General features: G+C 34.6%; 1 protein-coding gene across 1 annotated transcript in view; it reads left to right on the forward strand.

Annotated features, from left to right (window-relative positions):
* The window catches only part of HFM1 (helicase for meiosis 1), a 98,919-nt gene that overhangs the window by 38,260 nt on the left and 46,760 nt on the right, over positions 1-13,899 (forward strand). Inside the window, exons 20-22 of the mRNA XM_040627050.1 lie at positions 5,838-5,929; positions 7,525-7,631; positions 7,731-7,778. Coding sequence (XP_040482984.1) covers positions 5,838-5,929; positions 7,525-7,631; positions 7,731-7,778 — 247 coding nt within the window. The remainder of the gene's footprint in view (positions 1-5,837; positions 5,930-7,524; positions 7,632-7,730; positions 7,779-13,899) is intronic.

The raw sequence follows: 13,899 nt of genomic DNA on the forward strand, positions 1-13,899 counted from the left end.
CTTCTCCTACCATTCTTCCTACTTCTTATGTTCCATAAATGAGTGAAACCATATGATAATTGTCTTTCTCTGCTTGACTTATTTCACTTATATTTTTAAATTCGCTTATTGTGCTCTTGATCTCTGATTGGTTCTTTTCATCTATTTATATAAGGTTAAGTTTTTAAAGCAATTTATTGCCCTTACTCTCAGCCCTAGATTTATAACTGTTTTTTCCTTTTCCTATGGTTCTTCTGATAAACATAATTTTGTTTGTGAAAATTATCTTCTGTGTATTCTAGGGTGTCTCATTAGAGGGGACATAAGAATCATCAATGTAACTTCATCTGTTCTTTAGGTACTTTTACTCTCAAGAATCTAATTCCCACTATTGTTCCTTCCCTGTGGAACTTCTTGAATACATGGATACCATTCCTTCTACTCTTGAATATATCAAATAAATGATCTATAATGATTCTTCTCCATCATCATTGAATACTACCTGACTAATTTTCCTCTTCTTAGTAATCTTTTAGTTTTCCTCTGCTTTATTCAGTCTCTCCTTGCTGACCATTTTGCTTTACTATGGGTTTCTTAAAGTTGCAGACCTTGGACCTTCATTCCCAGTTTATGATTATTTTCTTAAAAACATGATTTACCTTCAAGCTTCAGCTACAGTCATTACATAAATGAATTCAAAACTGTAATTTTGATTCTGGTCCCTTACCTTCTTTACAGAATTTGGTGCTCAATTGTCTTTTTCCTTTTTTTTTAAGATTTATTTTATTTTTTTAGAAGATTTTATTTATTTATTTATTTATTTATTTATTTATTTATTTGAGAGAGAGCAAGAGTACAAGAGTGAGAGCAAAAACAAGAAGGGGGAGGGAGAGGGACAAGCACACTCTGTACAGAACACAGAGCCCATGCAGGGCTCGATCCCAGGAAACTGAGATCATGACCTGAGCTGAAATCAAGAGTGGGATGCTTAACTGACTGAGCCACCCAGGTGCCCCAGTGCTCAATTTTCTGTTGGAAGTCTTTACTTACATGAATAACATGAAACTTGACATCCAGAAGCATGTGACAGTTAATTTGACATCCAGAAGCATGTGACAGTTAATTTGACTTGGAATACTGTGAAATGGAATGAACATAAAATTGGGGTTCCAAAACTTGGATTTCACTCCTGATTCTACCACTTGCTAGCTGTGACCTGATGCTCACTGAACCTTAGTTTATTCCATCTGCAAAACAAGAATATATTATGTGTCCTACTTACATTATTGGGTTGTTGTGATGATCAAATGGGATAACCAATGCAAAAAATTTTTACCATAAACATGAGTTGTTGCTCTCTTTTTTTAAATTTTTTAAAAAATAATATTTATTTTGTTATATTAGTCGCCATACAGTACATCCCCAGTTCTTGATGCAATGTTCCATGATTCATTACTTGCATATAACACCCAGTGCACCATGCAATATGTGCCTCCTTAATACCCATCACCGGCCTATCCCAATCCCCCACCCCCTTTCCCTCTGAAGCCCTCAGTTTGTTTCCCAGAATCCACAGTTTGCAAATGACACTACAGATAAAAGACTTGTATCCAAGATCTACAAAGAACTTCTCAAACTCAATACATGTGAAACAAATAATCAAATCAATAAATGGGCAGAAGATATGAACAGACACTTTTCCAATGAAGACACAGAAGTGGCTAACAGACACATGAAAAAATGTTCAAAATCATTAGCCATCAGGGAAATTCAAATCAAAACCACCTTGAGATACCACCTTACACCAGTTAGAATGGCAAAAATGGACAAGGCAGGAAACAGCAAATGTTGGAGAGGATGTGGAGAAAGGGGATCCCTCTTACACTGTTGGTGGGAATGCAAGTTGTTACAGCCACTTTAGGAAACAGTGTGGAGGTCCCTTAAAAAGTTAAAAATTGAGCTACCCTATGATCCAGCAATTGCACTACTGGGTATTTACCCCAAAGATACAGACGTAGTGAAGAGAAGGGCCATATGCACCCCAATGTTCATAGCAGCATTGTCCATAATAGCTAAATCGTGGAAGGAGCCAAGATGCCCTTCAACAGATGACTGGATTAAGAAGATGTCCATATATACAATGGAATATTACTCAGCCATCAGAAAGAATGATTACATAACATTTGCAGCAACATGGACGGGACTGGAGGAGATTATGCTAAGTGAAGGGGGGGTAAACAGAAGGGGGATGAACCATGAGAGTTGTTGCTCTCTTTTGTCCAAGGTTAAAAAAATATATCTGTCTCTATATTTGCCTATCATTCCCAACAGCATAACCATTTTGCCAAGCTTAAGATTATGAAATATTTGATATCTTTGGTTTCTCTTTAATTCCTCTGTCATTCCATGTCCAGGCTATACATATACATACATATTATTTATTTATATATTACATATATATATAATATATACATATACACACACACACACCAGAGAAAGTCAGTAGATGATAGATAGATAGATAGATAGATAGATAGATAGATAAAATTTATTATAAGTAGTTGGCTCACATACGTATGGAGGCTTAGAAGTCCCAAGATCTGCAGTCAGTAAGATAGAGGTCTATAGAGCCAATGGTGTAGTTCTGGTCTGAGTGTGAAGACATGAGAACCAGAAGAACTGATGGTATAAATTCCAGTCTAAAGCTGGTAGTCTTGAGACCCAAGGAGAGCCAGTGTTTCAGTTCAAGTATACAAAGTCAAGAAAAGACCTGCGTCCCAGCTTAAAGGAGTCAGGCAGAGGAATTCCTTCTTACACCAGAGGGTCAGTCTTCTTGTTCTATTTAAGCCTTCAGCTGATTGGATGAAGATCACCCACATTAGGAAAGGCAATCCGCAGGGCACCTGGCTGGCTCAGTTGGAACTTGCAACTCTTGATCTTGGGGTTGTAGGTTGGAGCCCCATATTGGATTTGGAGATTACTTAAAAATAAAATATTAAAAAAAAAAAAAAGGCAATCTGCTTTATTCAGTCTACCAATTCAAATGTTAATCTCATCCAAAAACATCCCCACAGACACATCCAGAATAATATTTGACCCAATATAGAGGTACTCTATGGCCAGTTGACAGTTAAGTTGACACCTAAAATTAACCATCATAGCAGCTTAACATATAATACACAAATCTAGCTGAAAGTAGCTGAATTCTCAGAATAATACAGTACTGCACATGATGCCCTTTTACCTGGTCTTCCTCTGGGCCCAGGTTGGCCATGTACTCTGCCTTGAAAGTACATATTACCCAATGTCCAGTCTCTAAACATATTGTCCTTTGTGTTCATAACTCAGCAGCCTCAACTCTTATTACACCATTAAGCTATTAAAAAAAACAACACAAAGTGTTTACGTATGTATGCATGCATGTGTTTATGTATGTAGGTATAACTTTATGAGAAATGTAACATCTTTTAAGCTGTGCTAATATTTTTATTAGGATAATTATTGAGATTAGTGTTCTTGTTATGAGGTTGCATGAATTATTTAGTTGTTTGCTTCGAAGAAGGAAAGAGAATTTTAACCTAAAATGCAGTCCTAAGGCCATTCAGCAAAGCTGATGGAGAATCTTTAAGTTCAAAGTTCCCTATCCAAGGAGTTCTTGTCTTATAGATCTACCTTAATATTCCTGCCGTGCTTAGTATTGGTTTGGAGCATCTCATAAGAAGTATGATCTTGATGTAAACATAGTGATAGATTCAGAACATAGTAGCTGGAGCCATCAGTCAGTCACTTCTGGTAGTAAGAGATGTGAGAGGGGTCTCATGGCCTCTACTTCTACCCCACCCCCCAATCCTATGGCCTTCATTTCGAAATATCCTGAATTTGCTATTATAAGAATATTCATCATTCAACACCATATTGATTAAAAGTTGCATCTTTATTTCCACCTTCACTTGCAAATCTTTTTAAATATTTTCCAATCCTTCTACTTTGACTCAATTTCTTCATGCCTTCCTTTCTAAGTTATTTTTATACCTTGCCTGGGAATCTTTCATCCTTTCTAATAATCCAGCAAGTATCAAGTCTTCTCTCAAACTTTCATTTTCTCTAGCAGGGAGAAACCTTATATTAATTTATAAACATCTAGGATAAGAGGAGCATCTTTAAATATATCGTAAAGGTTAACATACTAGTTCCCATGGTAACCATATTCTGTATATCTCACACATGGCTCTCAGAAGCTCCCTTTTATGAACCACTGAATCAACCATGTTTTGGTTGAACATATCCACCAGGATCCTAATTGATAATGTGGCTTTTAAGCTTCCCTGACTACTTTTCTTCCTGATTCTTAGTTCTGTCTACTCTTCCATGTCCTTGATGCCTATATGTCTGATGGAATGTCCAGTTCTTCCCTTCTTCAGTAAAACCTGTGTTAGACCTTTGCTTGAGAAGCAATATGCAATTTTTTCTTCCCAGCTATTTCCTCTGTGTGTTCATAAGGCTTGAAATTCTTTGTAATGTTTTTGACAACTTGTAATTGACACCAGTAACTTTTCAAATGAATTTCATTTCATCATTTACTTACCCCTGCTCTACCCATACTGCTACTTCCAGCCAACTCAGTGTTCTATTTCCAAAACAATTTATTTTCAAACTTCAATTTAATTAAATATTGCTCAAGAATTTTAAGTGGTCCTCTGTTATTTTACAAATCAAATCCAAAATCTAAACTCCTTTGTTAGTATTTCAAGGCTCTTTCAGGCCCTCATAGTCTTTTATTCATTGTGTTTTCGTAATAAAAGTAGCAACATTTATTTAATGTTAGGCACTGTGCTAAGTACTATACATATGATATTGCATTTAATCTTCACAACAAACATATGACATATATACTTCTATTTTCCCCAAATTACATTAAGAAACTGGTAAAATAACCTGCATATGATCACCTACTTACTAAGTGTTGGAGCAGTAACTTGAAGCAGGTCAGTTTGAGCTGAACTCATAGTCACTATCAAGCCATATCTCTCATTAAAGTATTCTAAAGATAGTCTTTTTAAAAAAAAATTTTTTTTTAGAGAGTGGCAGGGGAGGGAGAGAGGGAATCTTAAGCAGGCTCCATGCCCAGCACAAGCCCAACGTGGGGCTCAGTCTCATGAGAGTCAGATGCTTAACTGACTGAGCCACCTACACAGCCCTAAAGATAGTCTTTAACTTTACTGTTTTGATAAATAAGTCTTGATTTTTTTTTTTTTTTTTTACTCTGGTCATGACAGCTTTTCTTTTCTGCCAAGGCGTATTATTTATTTTTAAATCCTGCTCAAGCCCCGTTATCTCTACTAAGACATCCCACACTGACCATTCTCTTAGGTTTAATTTTCTCTGTACTTAAGCTTGTGTATGTAAATATATTTTTTAGGGATTTGTTTATTTTAGAGACAGAGTATGTGTGCACAGGGTAGGCAGGGGCAGAGGGAGATGGAGAGAGAATCTCAAGCAGACTCAGGCTGAGCACCAAGCCCAACACCGGGCTTCACCTCACAACCCTGAGATCATGCCCTGAACCGAAATCAAGAGTCAGATGCTTAACCAGCTGAACCACCCAGGTGCCCCTTGTATATGCAAATATTATCATTAACTGGATTTTGTCCTCTAGTCTGGCTATTTTGCATGTAGTTATCTCCCTAGCCAACCTATAAATTCTAGAAACTGTGTCTTCTAGATTTTCTGGTGTGTCTTTTGTACTTGATGCTGTTACAGACACAGAATAGATGTTAAGGAATGTTTGTTAAACTGCTGAAAAAGCAAGTTGTTTCAACTGATGGGGTGAATGTTTCTTTTTTCATCTTTTTCCACAGAGGCAGGAAGATTGATGGCTTGGTATTACATCACATTTGAGACAGTGAAGAAATTTTGTACCATCAGTGGAAAAGAGACTTTATTAGATCTGGTAAATTAGTTGTCACTAGAAAATAAATACGTAATGATGTAGTAAAAATAATATTGCAGAAACAACTACTTTGCATATCTCATGCAATTTAAGAATGAGTAAGCAGACAAGAACGCATTTCTTTTTTTTTTTTAAAGATTTTATTTATTTATGTTGACAGAGACAAGCCAGCGAGAGAGGGAACACAAGCAGGGGGTGTGGGAGAGGAAGAAGCAGGCTCCTATCAGAGAGGCCTGATGTGGGGCTCGATCCCAGAACGCGGGGATCACGCCCTGAGCCGAAGGCAGCCGCTTAACGACTGTGCCACCCAGGCGCCCCACGAACGCATTTCTAGTAGTGCTTATATATCTCCTTATATACCGTTGATCATGAGATATGGAATATTACTCTTTACAGTATATTTTCAATCGTATCTCTGTATCAGGGCTAAGAAAATTCATATACATACCCAAAGTGGGATAGCAACTACCTTTCAACTTAAGTGATAATGCCAATTACCTTGGTGGTGGCTACCAAGTGTACTTTGTTGAGAAAGACCAGGATGATGTGGCAGGATATATTAGGCAAGTCTGCTGTGAATGATGGACAATGTTGGACATGTGTGCCACGTACTTGCAATTCTTCCCTAAAGCTTTTGCGTCAGAATAATAGTAGAAATAAGATAGTATTGGTAATGGACCAGAAAAAAGCAGTGATTGTGGAGAAGTGGGAGTGAAAACAAGGTTATGCTAAGATATCAGCAGTGAGGGCAACTTTACAACTACAGCAGTAAATAGAGCGATAGTCATGTTGTTGACACCTGAGAACTGTATTGGTCCTTTCTCCCTTTATAGGGTACATGAATATGCAACAAGATATTTATTCTTATTCTCAAATTTAACCATTAATTTTTATTTAAAATATCTAAGTTGATTTTTGTAATGAGATTATTATACAAAAATTGCACAAAAACTGATGAAAACTAGAATGCATGTATTTTTATGTAAATATTATTCTTAACTAAGGGAAATCAAGAGGAGAAAACCCTAATATTAACATTAACTGATCTTATTTTGAGTTCAGTAAGTGTGTAAGAGGATTAGAACAGATGTTAATTTCATGTTACAGATGTGAGAAACCGAAGCACAAAGAGTACTTTGCTCAAAGTCATCTGACAGAAGTAGGATCTGTAATACAAATTTCTTAATATCTAAAGCATTCTTTCCATTACAAAATTAATCTCAATCAGGATAATGATTGCAAACTACAGAAGGGTGAATAATAATATAATAGTAGTAGAAATGACAGCTACATTTATTGAGTGCTTACAGTGTGGTGGGCACAGGACTGAATATTTTAAATTTTATTTTATTAATCTTTGTGATCTTATTGGTGTCCAGCATAATGTCTGGCATGTGACAAGAATGTGTCCTTCATTCATTCACATTTCAAAGAAGCAAAATGTATAAAGCGAATCTTTAATTCTGTTAACACATTTTAAATGATAAAGCTGTGCTATCCCAAGGCAGCATGGAAAATAAGTAAATAGAAAAAAGATGAGCGGAAAGACGTAAAGAAGGGACATAAGTAAATGGGCAAATGATGAAATTTTATAGGTCACAATGATAGCCAGCTGCAAGGAATTTGTAGATGTGCAGTTAAGGATAAATGAAAAGAAAACACTGAATACTTTGAACAAAGATCCAAATCGGGTAACTATCAGGTAAGGAAATTAAATATGTTTTAAATAATTTTTTAAAGGTTCTATTTAGTTAAAATAAGTGGTAATAATTAAAGTTTTGCCCTGTGTTTTTATTTATAGATTTCCAATGGAAGGAAGAATTAAAACAAGAGAAATGAAAGTAAATTGGTAAAGATAATTGTTAAATGTCTTAAAATACTACCATTTGTGATTCATATTTATGAAAAATTTTTTTAGTTTTAAAACATATTTTAAATTTGTTTTCCTTAATACAAAAAAGAACACATTTACATAAAAATAAGGTGTCAATATAGATATGAAATTAATGTCCGAAAACTCTCAGACTTCAATTAAAATAGATGATTTGTGAATTTTTTAGGTCAACATTTTTTGAGAGTGTGTTCTGCTGAAGCAAGGTAATGATAGAAAAGGAGGTTAAGTTTGTCATCATCAGGAGCTTTCAAGTTAGCTTGAATGAGAACCATGTGTATAAAGATGATGGACAGTATGAAAACACATATAATAAATGTATATTGAATGATAGCGGCATTGAGGGAGAGAGACAAATAGTAAAAGTAAAAACATGAGTGAGAATGCATATATGACAGTGGAATGTCTATTCTACTGAGAATGGGAAGTTTGTATAGAGGAATAGTAATTAGAAGAGTAAACTAAGACTACATTGTAAATTGTGACTTTTACAGTTTGCAGTCACAAATATAATGATATTCTTTCCTGCTTGCCTAGTGGTTGATTTTCTGAGTATTTAGGTCTTAATGTTAAACTGTTTGATTTAGATGATGTGATTTCATGTGAAATGACTTTTTTATGTGCTTCAATAAAACCCCTTATCCAAAGAATTTGTTTTTCCTCCTTAGCTAGAGGAGGTCACTCTCTCTGGTATACTTCCTTATATTCCATTGAATTTTATCTCCCACATGCCTTGAAGTCTCAGAAACAAACTTTTCACAGTTGTATATTGCTCAACAAGCAGATCTATAGCTTGGACAACAGAAGTTAATGTTCTGTTTCTAAGCTATATTTTTCTAGAAATTCAAATACCCTTAGAGACCATATAGTCTAGTCCTTTCATTTTACAAATGAAGTAAGCGATGCCCAGATAAGCTGTGACTTTCCCAAGATTGTATTGCCATGCTAGAGACTGAGCTAGAACTAAAACCTAGGTCTGTTGCTTCTCTCAGTGTTTTTTTCCCAATATACCTTGTTGCATCCACTCTTGGGTCAAATGAAATCAAAGTATTTTCCCACAAGCATCTTCTTAGGAACACTTTATTTGCAGCTTGAATGCTTCCATTTACCTTCCCTTAAATTGAGTCATACATTCTTTTGATTGGGGCTGTCATATTTTAGAATTGATGATTTTGTAATTTTTATAAATATTGTAGTTTAGTTTCCTATTATAATTTCCCACCTTTCTGCATCTACTTAAGTGTGACCAGGAAGAGATAACTATGTGGGGTCTTTTCTTAATCCAAAATGTACAGTTTTTTGGTAGGTGATGATGTCTCATAGTTGTCACTTTCATATGTCTCTTATATCCCTGTTACAGTGCTGAATTTCAGATCTGGTTTTTTGTTTTTTTAAGTAGGTGTTAATCTTAATTTTAAACTTTCATCCTTCCAAGTTTCTGACCTTTAATTTAAGGCTATTTTTAAATTTTTTATAACTTTAATTCCCAGATCTTTTGTACTCAGCCTTAGCTCTGTTTGTTTTAACTGGTATTTTTCAATGAACTCATAAGATGTATTTTCAAATCAGTGATTTTTTTTCTTCATTTGTTTCTTGTTATTATATAAGTAAGGCATGGATTAATTTTTAAAGAGTCAAAAATTTATAAATCAAAAGGTAAGGTTTGTCTTGACTTTCCCATCTTTCTTCCCCAGAAGTAGTTATTATCAGTAGTTTGCTGTGCATCCTTCCAATTTCCTATTTATTTAGCACAAATATGTGTGCTAATAAACATATGTAATGTCTACTACAAAAAAAATCATAATTATTGTTCTTGTGATGCCATGAGGACCATAGGGGAAGGGAGGGAAAACTGAATGGGAAGAAATCAGGGAGGGAGACAAACCATGAGAGACTCTGGACTCTGGGAAACCAACTGAGGGTTATAGAAGGAAAGGGGGTGGGGGGATGAGGTAACCAGCTGACAAGGAGGGCCCTTGTCATGATGAACACTGGGTGTTAAACACGACTAATGAATCGTTTAACACTAGATCAAAAACTAATGATGTACTATATGTTGGCTAATTGAACATAATAAAATAAAGTTAAATAAAAAGATTCTATATCAGTACATATACACGTCAACCTTATTTATTTTAATGACAACGTATACTTTAATAGCAATGTATTCTATAAATATGAGTATAATTTTTAACCACCCCTTTGTTGATGAAGAATTAGATGGCTTACAAATTTTTACTACTACAAATAGTGCTGAAATGAGCTTCCTTGGGATTCTATCATATTTTTCAAAGATTTCTGGGTGAAAGTGTATATATATATATATATATATATATGAGAAGATTTAATATATGATGCCAAATTGCCTTTGAAAAGTCTCTAATTTACAGTTCCCACTCATAGTATACAAAGAGTGACTGTTTCCACACATACTAATATTTGTTTTGTATCTTTAAACTTTGGTCAATCTAATGGGTGAAAATTATATTTAACAATTTGCAAATCCCTGATTATTAGGAGGAAATATATGTATTATCTGGTTTTATGCAGAAGTTTTAAATAGTTATAAAATCATACATGTTAATCTTATCCTTATGAGTTCTAGGTTTTATGTCTTTTAGGAAGTTTTTTCCCATCCTGTATTTCTTAGGTTTAGGTTCAACTATGTAAAACTGTATAATAAAATGAATTAACAATACCTTAAAGAAGACAGGCTACTTTTCTTTCACAGAAGAGATAGCTCAAAGTGGGTAGTCTGAGGTAGATATGGTGGCTTCATGGTATCATCAGTACTTGGGTTTCTATCTTTCGGTTCTGCCATCCCACGTAACTTCTATTTCAATGTCACCTTATTGTCCAAAATGACTGCCAGGGCTTCAGCTGTTACATTTGAGTATTTTCTCTCTTTTAGTAGACTTCTTGGAAATCCTGACAACATTTTGCACCTAATGACTCCTCCTAAGTGCAAAGGAGACTGGGAAATATCTTGGTGATAGTATGCCTAGATTAAAATTGGGGTTCTACTATTAAGAAGGAAAGAGAGTGAATGTTGGGTAGGCAAAGCAGTCTCTGCCACATATCCTAAGATTATAGGACATCTCCTGTCATTTTTTCTAATACTTGAAAACCGTTTTATTTTTACCTGGGGGTTTCTTATAAGGCAACTGGAGTTAATTTTTTATATGGTATAAGTTAGGAGAGAGATTCTGTCTCCTTCTGCCCCTCCCCTTGCTCATGCTCGCTCTCTCTCTCTCTTTCTTTCCCCATACCCCCCTCAAATAAATAAATAAATAAATCTTTTAAAAAAAAGAAGTTGTACTTAACCTTATAGTTAGACATATTTTAGGTACTACAGACCAATAGGCTCACATGTCCATGTTGCCTTTCTTGTCCTATCTTGTCCTCTCTGCTGCTAGATGGAAAGGAGCTGGGTAGATGAGTCAACTAACTGTCCTATTGAATGCTTTTTGGTTTTAATTCTATTTTGTCTAATATTAATATTACTAGTTTTATTTTGTATATCTTTTTTATTCTTAATGTTTTCATATTGTTTTATTTTACATATAATTTGTATATATAACATATAGCTAGATTTTGTTACTGTTTTTTTATCCAGTCTCAGAATTCTTTTGAGGAATTCAGTCTATTTACATTTATTATAATTACTGATATGTTTAGACTTACTGTTATTGTATGTTTTCTTAACATTATCATTGCTTGTTTCTTTCTTTTTTCGCACTAATTTTTTTCTTTTGCCTCTTCTGCCTCTTTTTGGATATATCAATTTTTCTTTGTTTTTGTTCTTCTAGCTAGCTCTTCCTTTAAAATTCTATATTGCATGTGTAGATTTGTATTTTTCTACCAATATCTGTAGAAAATGAACATTTTAAACTTCCCCGTATGAGTCAAAACCTTTTCACATTTTCACTTCCCTCCTACTTCTTGTTCTCTCCCATGTTTATTTAGATCTTTGGGATTTTAGTTCCAGTTGTTAATTTGAAAATATCTTAAGTGTGCATTAAAAATTATAGACTTACCTAATTTTTTTCACTGATTTCTTTGCTTACTTACCGCTTTTTAAAATTTCTGCCTTCCTTTTTGTTACATATATAGCTTATTCTGCTGGGTACATTCTCAAGTAATTTACTGAGTCTTTCGGATTCTTTATAAGCCTAAAATATAATTTGCTCTTTCATTTGAATGAGTTTGGCTAAATTATTCTTCAGAAATTTCTTTGGTACTGTTCTTCTTGCATCCATTTTTGGTGACCCAATTTGTTTTCATTCTTTTGTTAGTAACTTTTTTTTTCTCTTCGGAATATTAAAATAATTTTTTTCTTTATCTGTGTTAGGAAATTTCAGCATGACGGTCTCGTGTGTATCTTTATTCTTTATTTTGCACAGCACTCTGGGGACTCTCGTAATATGTAGACTTGTATCTTTCTTGAGCTCTGGGAAGTTTTCTTCTATAAGTTAATTATTTCTCTTTTATTCCCTCTGTTCACTCTTTCTGGAACTCCTTCTAGCTGAATGTGGGCCTTCTGACTCTCTTCTCCACATTTTATACTTTCTCTCCCACATAGAGTCCGTTTGTCCCTCTCCCTCTGCTCCTCATCACCCCCCACTCTCTCTCTCAAATAAGTAAATAAATAAATAAGTAAAATCTAAAAAAGAGAAGAATAAAGCCTCCTTACCTCTCCTGGGTGTTTGTTACTACCTAGAAAACTGACCTGCCTCTCTGGCTCCAATGTCTACAATCCTGTGTTAGCCTCTTAGTACATACTACAACTGCCTAATATTTTCCACAAATGAGAGAGAGTGGCAGGGGTGGACTAATGTACTTGCTCAGAATATAGCATTTCAGTAAATTGCTCAGACAAATATCACTCTCTCTCCTTCTTAATCTGTTGATTTTTTTTTTAAGGAAAGAGTTTTTTTTTTAAATTGAAGTATAGTTGACATACAATGTTATGTTAGTTTTGGGTGTACAACATAGTGATTCAACAATTCGTGATGCTCACCATGATAAATGTAGTTACCATCTGTTGCCAGGTATTACAATATTATGTCTATTGATTCTTCTGCATGTGTTGTGGATAATTTCCTCCAGTTTTATTTTTCTCATAGGTTTGCTCCTCTTCATAGATTTTATTTCTAACATTAAATTTTCTGGTCTATCAGTGGCATACTTTCTTGCTTTCCTGTAGTTTTATGGATGGAGACATACATATATAAACACACATATACATATGTCCATCCTTTCATGGAATTTGAAGAAGAGTAAGTATATAGAAGGCTCCGTGTGCTATCTTGATCCTTTGTCTCAGGTGTTTCTTTGGGTATTCTTATTTTTTGTTTAGGCAGAAAGAATAGCTTCAGAATAACTCTTCTCTCAGAAGAGTTGTACAGCTTCATAGTACACCTTTAACTTTCCTTCATTTGCAGGATTTCTTTTGTTGTTGTTGTTCTTGTTTATAGTCTTTAATTAAAATGATGAAAAAGAAAATGGATCTATTTAAAAACAAAACCAAATAGCTACTTTTGTCTAGATTAAGATGTGGTACCTGAGGTGGGATTCATTTGAGGGATTTCTATTCTTTACGCACAGATCTATTCTGAAAAATCCTTCCTTTACTAAGTTGGCCAGGATACAAAAGTCTTTTGGAAAGTTCTTGTATCATTTTTATTAGTTTGCTAACTAATCTTAGTAAAGGGCTGCATCTAGCTACAAAGTTGACTGAGAAATATAATCTTCGTGTATAGGTAAGAACACATAATGGGACAGTCAGCTAGCAATTTCTGTCATAGGTATGCAAAGCATCTAATGTAGTCCCTGGAGCATAGTAAGTATTCAAGAAATGGTTATTACTAATTATTATCATCTTTGGTTGAGCCATTTAAGATCTCTCCTGGTTGCACCAGTTTGCATTTCCATCAGCAGTGTACAAGGGTTCCTTTTCCTCCATATCCTCACCAACACTTGTTTCTTGTGTTTTTGATTTTAGATGTTCTGACACATGTGAGGTGGTATTTCATTGTGGTTTTGATTTGCATGTCCCTGTGATTACTGATGTGGAGCA

This window comes from Ursus maritimus, unplaced genomic scaffold, assembly GCF_017311325.1.
Source record: "Ursus maritimus isolate PB19 unplaced genomic scaffold, ASM1731132v1 scaffold_12, whole genome shotgun sequence".
Taxonomy (NCBI): Eukaryota; Metazoa; Chordata; class Mammalia; order Carnivora; family Ursidae; genus Ursus; species Ursus maritimus.